This window comes from Chiloscyllium plagiosum, chromosome 27 (genome assembly GCF_004010195.1).
Source record: "Chiloscyllium plagiosum isolate BGI_BamShark_2017 chromosome 27, ASM401019v2, whole genome shotgun sequence".
Classification (NCBI taxonomy): Eukaryota; Metazoa; Chordata; class Chondrichthyes; order Orectolobiformes; family Hemiscylliidae; genus Chiloscyllium; species Chiloscyllium plagiosum.
This window is the reverse complement of record NC_057736.1, coordinates 27556266-27570434: the sequence shown is the minus strand read 5'-3', so window position 1 is coordinate 27570434 and position 14169 is coordinate 27556266. Positions and strand designations below refer to the sequence as shown.

General features: G+C 38.3%; 1 protein-coding gene across 24 annotated transcripts in view; it reads left to right on the top strand.

Moving 5' to 3' along the window:
• Positions 1-14169, top strand: part of macf1a (microtubule actin crosslinking factor 1a) — a 604319-nt gene that overhangs the window by 333279 nt on the left and 256871 nt on the right. For all 24 annotated transcript variants that reach the window (XM_043717780.1, XM_043717784.1, XM_043717779.1 and 21 more), the window contains 5 exons: positions 1082-1361; positions 3720-3848; positions 4644-4721; positions 9442-9603; positions 12568-12672. In XM_043717780.1, coding sequence (XP_043573715.1) covers positions 1082-1361; positions 3720-3848; positions 4644-4721; positions 9442-9603; positions 12568-12672 — 754 coding nt within the window. The remainder of the gene's footprint in view (positions 1-1081; positions 1362-3719; positions 3849-4643; positions 4722-9441; positions 9604-12567; positions 12673-14169) is intronic.

The window sequence follows — 14169 nt, the reverse complement described above, 5'->3', positions numbered from 1 at the left end:
AGTTTGACAGGGTTGTTCAGAAGGCATGGTGTTTTAGCTTTTATTAATAGAAGGATCGAGTTTTGGAACAATGAGGTTATGCTACAGCTGTACAAAACTCTGGTGCGGCCACACTTGGAGTATTGTGTACCGTTCTGGTCACCGCATTATAAGAAGGATGTGGAAGCTTTGGAAAGGGTGCAGAAGAGATTTACTAGGATGTTGCCTGGTATGGAGGGAAGGTCTTATGAGGAAAGGCTGAGGAAAATGAGGCTGTTTTTGTTGGAGAGAAGGTTGAGAGGCGACTTAATAGAGACATATAAGATAATCAGAGGGTTAGATAGGGTGGACAGGGAGAGCCTTTTTCCAAGTATGGTGACGGCAAGTATGAGTGGGCCTAGCTTTAAATTGAGGGGTGATAGATATAGGACAGATGTCAGAGGTAGTTTCTTTACTCCGAGTAGTAAGGGTATGGAATGCTTTGCCTGCAACGATAGTAGATTCGCCAACTTTAAGTACATTTAACTCGTCATCGGACAAGTATATGGAAGTACATGGAATAGTGTAGGTTAGATGGGCTTCGGATTGGTATGACAGGTCGGCACAACGTCAAGGGCCGAAGGGCCTGTGCTGTGCTGTAATGTTCTATGTTCTAAGTGCAAACCAGGTAGGCCAGCACTGATTGTTCAGGATATTGCCATGAATCATATGGCATTTGTATGTCACAGTACTGATTTGTGTGATGGGCTGTGTGTCGTTTTTGGCTTGAGGATAACAGCCTGAGATAGTTAGTTTTAACCGTTACTACACTGGTCAGCACTCTACCCTCATGATAAGATGTTGCTTAGAGTCAGGTGTACAGCATTTTCTTTTAGTAAATTTCACTACATTGCATTCCTGACAAGTACAAGAAGTGATATTTTAGTAATGTTAAATATCATTGAAGATAACTTTTAGTTAAATATTCAGCATTAATGTGGTTTCAGATTATGTTTTAATATGAAAAGCATGGAAATAGCTATCTGATGAATTTGAAATGCCAGTGAAAGTGGTATCATGTTGACAAAGCCTTAATGTGTTGGCATCTTATCTTTGTTCACAGAATTATTAAACTGCAGGATGAGCTTATGGCAGTGAGACTTGAATGCAGAAACTTGTACAGAAAAGGACATTTTATCTCCTCCACAGAGCATTTACAACCTTTGAACTTGACTGTCACTGACTTAACAACTGATGCCGGCTCAGGCACTTTGCACATCACTTCCCTTGTGGGATTTAAAAAACCTGTGACAAGATCAGAATTGATTGCAGTCTCTTCAACACAAGATGAAGGAAACCTGAGATTTGTATATGAGCTTTTGGCTTGGGTGGAGGAAGTGCAGGTACTGTTTACTACTTTGGTTATGCAAGTCAGAATTGGATTGTACTTATACAGCTAAGGTTTCATTGTTTTGAATTGTTTGCAAGCTTTTGTGAAGTTATGATTTTGACTCTTTTGCATCCCCCCCATGCTTAAAAACAAAGCATTTTTTGTCTTTTGTTGTACTATGTCCATACGCCACAATTATTGAGCAATGCCTTGAAAAGCAATTGCTATTAGCATGCAGTTTCTTTTGCCAAAACTTCAGATTTATGCTTCGATATAAAAATCTACCTGCATTGCTAAAGTTGCAAGTATATACACTTTTGACCATGGCTGTTGCATCATATTATCTTGTTCCCTTCAACTAGTCTTAAAATTGAAGTAGAAAAATGATCAAATATTTTTCAAGATTTGATTCTAAAGTTAGTAATAAGCATTGGTCAGGCTCAAGGAAATCCCTGTGGCTGCTATTAGCAATTTGTAACTTGCTCAAGTTTTCAAAGTTGAAATAGACATCCTGTCAGCTTTACAGTGTCATGGCCAAGAATTATAATACTGAATCACCTCCTGGCCGTGACCTTTAGTTGCAATGTGTGCCTTTTCTAAAGAAAATAGACAGCCAAAAGGTGAGTATGGATGTAAATTCAGTGGCTGTTTGGATTTGAATTCTGGAAAATCGCACTTATGCAGTCAAGAAAATTTCAAGCAGGAAGACTAAAAGGAAGAGATGATGAGGGTCTGTCTGAACAAGAAGTCATCTCCTGCAGGAATTTTTATTTTCCCCTTTGAGAGTTATACAAAAATCTTAAAAGCCTCAAATGTAGCCTGTCTCTCTTTAGTGGCGTAATGTCCTAGTGTAGATCTCTCCTCACTTTGAGTGCTACCAGCCAGCTACCATTGAAGGGCTGATGAAGGGCTTATTCCTGAAACATTGACTCTCTTGCTCCTCAGATGCTACCTGACCTGCTGTGCTTTTCCAGCACCACACTTTTGACTCATACTTGTCAACACCTTCAGTCCTCACTTTCTCCTACTGTGGAAAGGAACTAGGGCAAAAGTATTTCAGTCATTCTGAAAAGCTCAGAATCTTGAAATTGACAGTTCATCCATCAACGTCAGCATTACCATTTACGTTACTGTAATGGCCACAGAGTTAACACTATCTATTCTTCTTAAAACGACTGAGATTTATCCATATGTGTTTTTCAACTTTTATGCTGGCTTCTTATTCCTAATCTGTGCGTGTGTGTGTTGAATCATCATTATTTTTTTCTCGTATTTGGTAATGAATAAACTTCTCCCTTGTTAACTCAAGGTGTGGAAGTGCCGATGTTGGACTGGGGTGGACAAGATCAAAAGTCACATGACACCAGGTTATTGTCCAAGTAGTTTACTTGAAATCACAAGCTTTTTGAGCGATACTGCTTCAAGTGTATCGCTCCAAAAGCGACAAAGGGAGCAGTGCTCAGAATGCATGTGATTTCAAATAAACCTGTTAGACTATAATCTGGTGTCATGTGACTTGTGGCCTTGCTGGCTAAAGACAGCCTGATTAACTTGGCTCCTTTTTAAAATATTAATCCATTCAGTCTGAGAGAAAGGTGTATGCAAGGGAAGGGATACTCCTTTAAATTAACTTTGTTGTGACCAACTGAGGGTGAAGGTGAATTAAGGGGAGCAAGTTCATCCCTCAACCAGGAGCTTAACAATTGGGTCATTTTGTGAGGAACTTTGCCCAGGGATGGATTGTAACAAGACTGACATAGCTAATTTAATGTAACTCGAAAGATTGCATTTATCAGTAAGCTTAATTTTCTTTTTGAATGTTTTTGCAGTCTCCTCTAATTCTGAAGAGTATGCAATCTAAGCTTAAAGATTTGAGTTGAATATGTGTCCTAAGAAAATACATTTAACAAAGTTCTAGACTGATTGTACCCATTACCACACTAAGGTCTTTAGAGCTGAGTGCAACTCAATTGTAGACTGATTTGATTTTCTGTCAGAGCATGCAGGTGTGAATCATCAGGTTTTCTGATGATGTAGATGTTGTACATGAAATTACAATTTTTTTTTCCATTTCACTACTTGGGTTGGAGAGCTCACAGTTGCTTTTATATTGGTAAAAAACATTTCTGCTGCCAGCTATGTTTGTACTTGAAAACAACTTTGCTAGATTTAGCAAGGCTAGCAGACATAAAGTCTCATTTTTGAGTAAATTGGTGAATTAAATACATTTGCTTCATTGTGCTGTTGGCTGCCTGAAATTCTAATATAGGGAGGCAACAGCACTAGCACACATCATGCACAATATAATAGCAGTTGTAAAGCAATTTCAACATGTAATAGTTTGGAATTGATGTAAGGTTTGATCTCTCAGGTGAGACTTGATAGAGCTGAGTGGGGCACTGACTTACCTAGTGTGGAGACACAGCTCGATAACCACAAGACAATCCACACTGCAGTAGAAGAACTGGAATCTAGTCTTGAAGAAGCTAAAATTTATGAAGTAAGTTTTTTTTTCATGTTTTATGTTTCAGTAATTCAGGCATGTGTAATTCACAACCATTTGAATATATCAAAACTCTAGATTAGCTGTCACTTGCATTCTAAACTTCTGTTAAATATTGCTATCTTTGAGGCAAGCTATTTTATGTGCATCTTAATGGCCTTACTCTTCGAAAGGGACTATTCTGCCACGTTATTTCAGAATGAATTTGCTGTATAGAAAAGCCTAGTGTTAATTCCTTCCACGTTCATTCTAAATGAATTAACATTTATACAAATGCAATTACATTGTGGGTAATGAAGAAAGTTAATAGTCAAGGTAAATGTAGTATTAACTTCAGTTTGTAATTGCTTGTTGTCCCATCTGGTTTAGGTTTTTTGCTTGCAAAATTGAGGTTCCTGAGAAAAAAGAACACCATCTTTTAGCCCTTTAAATCTTCTGTCATTCAAGAAGTTTGTGATAATTTTCTATCTCAAATCCATTTTCCTGTCTCATCCCCATATTTCCCCAAGTAATAAGTATTCATGCTTTAGATGGACATCCACAATTTTCTGTTAAGTAATATTTTCATATTTTAGGCAAGTAAAGTCACTTTATTACTTAATAACTGTTTATAACATTATTTTTGATGGCTTCTGTGCTTTCAGAGACTATACTGGTGAGGCAAGTTTCGATCTTTAAATTCCACATCTGCATTGCAAAACACTGTTTTGTGTTGTAATTATCCAGAGAGTATAAAGCTCCCCTTTACAACATGCAGCATACATTAATTTCTCCAAGTTGTTCTGTTTACAGAGTCAAATCTCTCCCAATTTCAAGACTACTTATGTAGACACATTAAGTAAACTGGAGCTACAATACCTCAAGCTACTGGTAAGTTAATTTGTGTTATTCAGTTATTTCACAATTAATTCCAATCAAATGGAACCTTCTCTGAATATAGGGAGTTTTGGAAAATAAAACTAATGAATCACTGCCACTTCTTTTAAAACTCCTAGGATGAATCCATCAAAAACTGGGCACTCGGCCTGCGGCTCCAAAATTTTACTCAGAATTAATTTAGAAATAAAAGTGCTACCCAGGATATTGCTAGTTTGATGACCGCACCTTCAGTGAGCATTTAAAGCTTTCAGCTACCCGGACCCAATCCTGTCTCTGCCAATAATTAAATAAAACCAATATAAACATTTTCATTGGAATACGACATTATGCTTTTTGTTAAACCTGAGCTACCTTGTATATCTTTGTTGGAACAAAGCAGACAAGTTTGTGCATTTTTTTGAGGGAGTGTTACATTAGAATATCTTCCATCTTACTTTTAATGAGAGAGAATTCTTTAACCCTTAAAGCCAATTTCTTTAATAAGTCAAACCAAATTTTGTGGCAAAAAAGTACAAAATGTACAAACAAGGAGTGGAAGTAGGTGGCTCAGCCCCTTGAGCCTGCTCAACTATTCAGTAAAATCATAGCTGATCTGATTATAGCACAAACCACCTTCCCACCAACCTTTTCCTAAGCAAGAATCTGTTCACCTTTGCTTTAAAAATATTCAACAATTCTGTTTACACCACCTTATCAGGGAGGAGTTCCAAAGACACTAACCCTCTAAACGTAAATAAAAAACATTTCATCTGTTTCAAGCAGGCAATGGCTGATATTTCTACAGTAACCATTGTTCCCTAGATTTTTCCATAAGAGGCAGCATTCTCTTCACAACTACTCTATCAAGATCCCTGTCAACTAACACCTTACTTTTCTCAACTCCTGTAAATACAAACTCAGCTCATCCAACCTTTCCTGAAAGAAAACCCATTCATTCCAGGTGTTAGTGTGGTAAATGTTCTCCAAACGCCTTTCAACCGATTTTACTTAAGGTGACCAATACTGTGCACAGGACTCCAGGTGCAATCTCACCCTATCTCACTCGGGCATCTAATATATTGGAACAACACCACTGAAAGTTTCTCTCCAACCCACACTCCTTCCTGACTTGGAAATATATCACTATTTCTTCAGTGTCATTGAATCAAAATCCTGGAACTCTCTCCTGACAGCCCTGTGGGTATACCTACACCAAATGGACTGCAGCAGTTCAAAAAGGCAGCTCATCACCATGTTCTCAAGAGCAGTGAGGGATGGTCAATAGTTGTTGGACCAGCCAGTAAAGTCCCAATTACAACGTGGTTAGAAAAATAAACAAATACCCTCTGGCACCTAAGTTCAGTACATCCACTGGTTCTCCTTTATCGACTATGTGTTAATTTTTCAAAAAATTCCAATAGATTGCTAAAACATGATTTCTTTAACAAAATCACATTGACTTTGCCTGATTAAATTGAAAGTCAAAATAAGTGCTAACTTCTATAATAAGTGCTTCTAACATTTTTGCTATTACAGATGTTAAACTAACTGACCTGTAGTTTCTGGTTTTTGATGTCCCTTTTTTTGAATAAAAGAGTTATATTAGCTATTTTTCAATCTAATGGACCCTTCTCTGAATCTAGGGAGTTTTGGAAAATAAAACTAAAGAATCACTGCCACTTCATTTAAAACTCTCGGATGAAATCTATCAAAAACTGGGTACTCTGCCTGTGGCTCCAAAATATTATTCAGAGTTACTTCATTGATTGTAATTTTCCAGAATTCCCCCATCTTTGCATTTCCATATACTGTATATAGCTCCTCCTAGGATGTTACTTGTATCCTTTATAGTGAAGACTGATGTAAAATATCTGTTCAGTTTATCTGCCATATCTTTATTTTCCATTATTAATCCCCCAAACTCCTTTTCTGTGTAACCAATGCTCATTTTAACTTCATTTTATAGAAACTCTTACCATCTGTGTTCATGTTTCTGGCTAGCTTTCTCTAATACTCCAGTTTTGCCGTCATTAATTTTTTTGATCATTGTCTATTATATTCTATCCAATCTTCTGACTTCCATGTTTCTTTGCATATTTTCGTTTTTCCTTCAAGTTTGGTACCTTAACCCCTCTGTAAAGTTCAATCACTATTCTCATTACTGCTACCTGAGGGCATCTTCACTGTGAGATCAATATTTAATCCTATCTCAATCACAATACCAGGTCTACTCAATACCAACCTGCGATGTGGTTACAATTAAGGGACTGTATGTACACTCCCACAAGTGACTTCTTGGCTTTCTTTTCTCATCTTGTCTCAAACTGTTTCCATATCCTAGTTTCCTGAACTGAGGTCATCCCTCTCTTTGTGCTCATTGTGATAACCTAACAGTGCCATCCCTCCGGCTTTGCAGAGCATCATGTTCTTCCTAATTGTGCAGTATCTTTCAACATTGAGGTCCCAAACCATATCATCCTTCAGTCATGTTTCTGGAATGCCTAACAGATTGAATCCATTTATTTCTATTCGTGCTCTGTTCACCCATTTTGTTTCAAGTACTACATGCATTCAAATACAAAATCTTAAGTTTTATCCCTTTGTTCTTTTTGTGTATTCTAGTCTAATCTGTTAGTTTATTCTTAGATTTGTATTACCTATCCCTTCCTGTCAATCTTTTTATTGTGTTTCTCACTCCTTCTCTTCCCTCCTTGATTTACCACTTAGATTTGATCCTTTGCCCCCACTATTTAATTGAAAATCCTTTCTACTTTAAAAAAACGTTTATGATATTTTGCCAAGCAATCTGTACATATTTTTGCTCTTACAAACAATTGGTAGTGGCAGCAATTTTGGAATTTTTAGTTAAAGCTCACATTTAAACAAATATGCATGAATGAACTTAGAGGGGAGGAGAGGAGGCAAAGCAAAGACTTAGCAGTAGAAGGCAAACTGACTTGAAGCGTCTATGGCAAGATGTGTCTATTGCAGACACCTGCACCAATCAACCCCACCGCCCCGTGGCCGAACACTTCAACTCCTCCTCCCACTCCACCAAGGACATGCAGGTCCTGGACTGCCACCACCGACGCCTGGGGGAAGAAGGCCTCATCTTCCACCTTGGTACCCTCCAACCACACAGCATCAATTTGGACTTAACCAGTTCCCTCATTCCCTTCCTGCCACCTTACCCCAATTCGGCACTGCCCCCATAACCTGTCCAGCCTGTCTATCTTCCTTCCCACCTATCTGCTCCACCCTCCTCTCTGACCTATCACCATTACCCCCACCTCCATCTACTTATTGTGCACTCAGCTACCTCCCCACCCCCATCCCTACTTCCATTTATCTCTCCACCCCCTCAAATCTCAAATGTCATCCCTAATGAAGGGCTTATGCCCAAAGCATTGATTCTCCTGCTCCTTTGATGCTGCCTGACCTGCTGTGCTTTTCAAGCACCAGCCTTATTTTTATATGTTCATCCTTATCTGAACAAATTTCTTGAAAATGTAAAGATTGTTTTCATTTGTTTTCTTTGTGAGTATATTCCACTGTTTGCCCCTCTGATAGAGAGTCCATATCTGGATTGAAACTTGGGCCAGTGTCACTTTCCACCAGTCTGAAAGGTTGAAGAACAGCGAGTGGATAGAAACAGCCTTTCCCCTCAAGCACTGAAAACTAGTGCATTCTGTGTACCAAAAGCATTATTTAGGAGCATAAAAGGAGTTTTCATTCTGCAATTTAAAATCTTAGTTGCCAGTTGTTATAGTTTGTTGTAATGGTTCTCTCATAATTAAACACTGATCTCTCGACAATACTGGTTAAAAAGTTAATTGATAGTCACACTCAATTGTCACAATTCACTGGGATAGTGTGCTGGAAATCAACCCCCATTATTTCCAGAATCATCAGAAATGTGAAAATTTGATTAAACACCCAAATTGCCAATTACGCCAACTTATTAAATTCAGGTTAAGAGAAATGCGCACTTGATTTTTCTATTCAGAGAAGCACAGTCTTGCAACTGTTCAGATCACAGATGTCAATAAGTTGTTTTCTTCTAACTCCTTCTTAATCTTTGCTAACGATGTAAGGTTGTGAATACACTGATTTTTAGTCTTTCATTGCAGTAATTGAGGATTTTCCCTTTGTGTCTCTGAAGGTGTTTTTCTTTCCTTTTTCTACTTTCAACAAGGGAATTTGCAGAGTAGGGAAATGATGTAGAACAACAAAACAACAGGAGGTTTTCTGTTATTTCTTCCCACGTAAGGGATAGTGAGATTCAGTTGTTGCCTTCTTTCAGGCTAGAAGCTTGACATTGCATACAGGCTATGGCCATTTGTCCAGAAGCCAATCAAATCATTGTTACTATGCCGAGCCCTTATAACCGTAATTGGAAAAACTAATCAAAAGACTATCTCTGGGGGAAAAACTGCCCTGAACACACACACTGTCATTCTGTCTTGAATGCACTCCCAGTACTTGAACAAGGCAACATTGTAGACACTGCACTTAATTTGTCACAGTAACTCATTTTTTAAAATGACAAACATCATCTTCCAGTTTCCTTGGTTTAAAACAGTGTCTTATTCCATTTTTCTTTTTAGTTCACACTCTAAAAAGAGGTGTTTATATAATGATTTACTATTTTCTTTAGTGCTGATCACTGACTTGGCGATGCATTCCTTTTTGTTAGTTGAATAAGTAATGCTATGTTGTTGTTTGTCCTCAGGAAACTTCAAGGTTACGAATGAAGCACTTGACTAGTTTGCACAGTTTTGTATCAAAAGTGACAACCGAGCTTATCTGGCTAAATGAAAAGGAAGAGGAAGAATTGGCTTATGACTGGAGTGACAACAATACAAATATTTCTGCCAAGAGAGAGTATTTTACTGTAAGTTTTATGCTGAACCTTTTTATAGTATAGTGTTTTAAGGAAGATTTATTTGTCTCGTTTACCCTAACCCACTGCTTCTTTGTTTCTCTAGCCTCATTATCTGGCAATAGTGCTGATAAAATGATTTAAAATTGAGAGCACTTCTTTGGGGTAGAGTAATGTATACAGGTACACTGTCTCAAACTGGGTGTCTAATACTGGAGGAATCTGCAAACTAGATGTTTTTAGCATGTGTTATGCATTGTTGTATTAACGGAGTTTAGTTTAACTTAATTGAACAGTTTGGCTGGGTGCTGCATGGTGCCAGACTTGGCTGTTTCATTATGCACTAATCTATTCCGGTGCTCCATGCAAAATCTAGCATTGCCTTTCTCAAAACTGGCAGCCTCACATGAACGTTTATCTGTAGTTTCAATTTTCCATCAACTGATGTCCAGTACAAAAGTTATGTGTACAGTTATGTTTCCATAAGCAAACCCGACTGAGCCATGGTTTTAAGAATGGCAGTCTTTTTAATTAGAAACTGATTCTCTTCCATTCCTTTTGGGTTTGCTAATTTGGGCAGAAAGTTGCCAGGAGTGGAATAAAAGTGAGCCATTGATCTTGAGTGCAGTTTTGATAACTGGGAAGGAGTGTTGTTGGAGTCATACTCATGAAAGTTTCAGATCTGCACAATGTTTGCACAGATATAGAAGCATCAATTTTTTTAGTATGGATGTATTCTTGAGGCTGAGGGCATGTTGGGACTGGACAATTTTTTTAAAGCAATTCACTCTGATCAACTTCAAACACTACCTTGTCACTTCAGGGCTATTATTCCATTGCACTACTGAGTTTCTACTATTATTGCCTTCTAAATAGAAAATAAAACAGTAGTCTTGAAATTCCACACTGTTTCCACAGCAATGACTAATTTTTGTAACTGTCTTAAATATCAGGAAAAATTGATGCTCAGCTTGTGTCTCTTGTGTGCTGGTCCTGATATGGGTTTTGATATTTTTGGAAGAGTGGATATACTTCCTTCATGTATTCATGCTAATTAAATTCTTGGATGATGCAAATGACTTGATCCCTTTTGTGATGAAGCTGAAACTACTTGGAGAATTCATAGATGGTTAAAACAAAAAGGAATTGGATTCTTAACATGGCTTTTGTGACCATCAGACATCCTAAAGTGTTTCTCAATAACCGGCTTAGTAGTAGTATTTTTAAAAGTGTATCTACTGTCATGTTACTGAACGTGCAGCAGGAAATTTGTGCAAAACAAACTTTATAAAAAGCAATGTGATAATGCCCAGATGATCTATTTTAATGATGGATAAATAATGTCAAGGGCATTGGCAATAACACCCGTTGTTTCAAGGAAATCCATGGGATCTTTTATGTCCACCTGGGAGAGTGGATAGGACTTCTGTTCAGTGTCACATCTGGGAGAAAAGAAAATCAATCATACAACACTCCCCCTCAGCACTGCACTGAATTGTTAGCCTAGTTTGTCATTTTCAAATCCTGGAGTAGGACTTGAACCACAGCCTTCTAACTCAAGTGAGAATGCTACCAACATATGAACACAACTTTCCATCCCCCTCCCAAAACCCAACATGGAAACTGTGGTGAAGTTGAAGATTAATATAGCATATGTTCACAAATAAAAATGAAATTGCTCAAACATGGGAAAATGATTTTAATAAGCACTGATACCATTAGTGAGTTTTGAGAAGATTAGTAATACAGGTTGAGGTTCTGGATGTAGGTTTGCTCGCTGAGCTGGAAGGTTCGCTTTCAGATGTTTCTTCACCATAAGAGGTTACATAGTCAGTGAGCTGCCAGATGAAGCGCTAGTGAACTGGCCTGCTTGTATGAAACATTTGGGTGCACCATTTGCAGGGGAGACAATAAGCAGAAGTGTAAGGCTAATTACAAACGACTAGAGGGAGGTTTTGAGGCTTCCATGCCTGTCTAGCCACAGCAGCACCTGCAGAATGCCTGGAATGGCTTCACTTCCATGGACTTTATACACTTAATGGTAGGGTCTGAGGGAGTGTTGCTGAACAAAGAGACCTTGGAGTGCAGATTCCTTGAAAGTGGGGTTGCAGGTAGATAGGATAGTGAAGAAGGCGCTTGGTACGCTTTCCTTTATTGGTCAGAGTATTGAGTACAGGAGTTGGGAGGTCATGTTGCGGCTGTACAGGATGTTGGTTAGGCCACTGTTGGAATATTGCATGCAATTCTGGTCTCCTTCCTCTTGGAAAGATGTTGTGAAACTTGAAAGTGTTCAGAAAAGATTTACAAGAAAGATATAAAAGAGACCTAAGGGGCAACTTTTTCATGCAGAGGGTGGTATGTGTATGGAATGACCTGCCAGAGGATGTGGTGGCGGCTGGTACAATTGCAACATTTAAGAGGCACTTGGATGGGTATATGAATAGGAAGGGTTTGGAGGGATATGGGCCAGGTGCTGGCAGGTGGGACTGGATTGGGTTGGGATATCTAGGCGGCATGGATGGGTTGGACCGAAGGGTCTGTTTCCATGCTGTACATCACTATGACTCTGATGCTTGCTAATTCAACATTTTATCATGGAAACATTGTTGAGAGAGCACCCTCTGACACTAATTGGCCAAATCTAGGAAAATCATTGCTGGGATACAGCTACCCACATATTGATGTACGGAGCCATGTTTGTCTCTTCCTAGGGAGACTTAACCAATACATGAAATCACCACCTCCCCCCTCCCCCTCCTGTCTCGCACACACTGGGGACCCACTTGTATTTTTTCGTCCTACTTGCTGACTTTGATTGTAAATTCTGTGACTAATCTTAACATTTGCTGTGGACGGTGATATTTCTTTTCCTTCAGAATTATTTGTCCTCTGTCCAAAGTGCACCTCAATAATTGATGTGATTGTTAAAATTGTACAAAGTTTGGTTAAAAATTACACTTATCACATCTCCTCTAGGAACTGAAGAAAGAATTGGAGCAGAAACAGAAAGTTATCATATCGCACCAGGAAACAGGGGAGCATCTTTCACTAGAGAACCATCCAGCCAGGCAAACAGTTGAGGTAATTTGTTCAGCAAATGTATCATCACATTTCGGTTGTACAGGATGTTTCTGAAGTACTGTAACCAGCTCTGGATGCCCTGTTATAGGAAGGCTGTTATTTAAGCTGGTTCAGAAAAGATTTACCAGGATATTGCTGGGAATGGAGGGTTTGAGTTATAAGGAGAGATTGGATTGGCTGGGACATTTTTCACTGGAGTATAGGAGGTTGGGGGATGACCTAGAGGTTTTTAAAACCACGAGTGGTATAGATAAGGTGAATGACAAGTGTCTTTTCCCTTTTGAAGACAAGGAAGTTTTTTTTAAGGTGAGAGGAGAAAGATTAACAAATGACATGACGGGGCAACATTTTTTTTATATACAGCGGTTCATGTGTGGATTGAACTTCCAGAGGAAGTGGTAGATGTGGGTACAGTTACAATGTTTAAAAGACATTTGGATAAGTAGATGAACAAGAAGTGTTTGGAGGGAGATGGACCAAATGCAGACAAGTGGGGATAGTTTGAGATTATGGTCAGCATGGATTGTGAAGGGTCTGTTTCCGTACTGTATGAAGTTTGACACATCATTATTGAAATCTGATTTCAAGGCAAGCAGGCCTCAGTTTTAGCTACCTCTGTTCAATCTATAATATGGTTAAAGCATGGGATTATCAAAAGCTGCTTCAAATCCTGCATTTTTTTTTAAAATGTAAAAATAATGATTGTTCCTAGTAGTTGTACCTTCTTGAAAACTCCTGGAACTTCTTAAGTCCCAGTTTGAACAGTTGCAACAATTACCTGTTGTACGGTACCTCTGTTTAATAAAATTTATGTCAGGATATTAGTTCGAATGCTAAATATTGGCAAGATTAATTTACTGGCTGCAGATTCATCATGTTAATTGATCAGGAAAAAAACATCAATTCTTAGACACAAGTTCACAATCTAGCTAATGTGGTTAGTGCACCAGTAAAGATTAGGTATTTGAGGGAGGGCATGGAGAATCAGGGTGCTTATAATGGCATAAATGTAGATAATTCATACTGAAAAAGCTAAAAAAAATTCTATTAATTTTGACATGTTTTCTGTAAATTTTCAAAGAATAGATATTAACAATTGTAGGAAATTAACAGCCACCTTGACAACTAAAGAATATTTACTGTAAAGAAATATTTTCATATAAAATTTATGGTACTCAAATTTGTAGAACCTTGAATTTAATTCTTTGAAAATGTTATGCCCCAGTTTATGCAGTAACAGATTTGAGGATTTTTAAAATTTATTCATGGGATGTGTACATTATTGGTTGGGCCAGTATTTATTGCCCATCCCTAGCTTTTGAGAAGGTGGCAATTAACTACTCCCTTGAGACACTGGAGTCCATTTGCAGGAGGTAGACACAAAAATTAGGGAGGAAATTAAGAATTTTGACTCCGTGCCAGTGAAGGAGCTGAGATCTATTTCCAGATCAGGAGGATGTGCAGCATGGTGGGGAACTGCTTGAGTGCCGTTAGAGC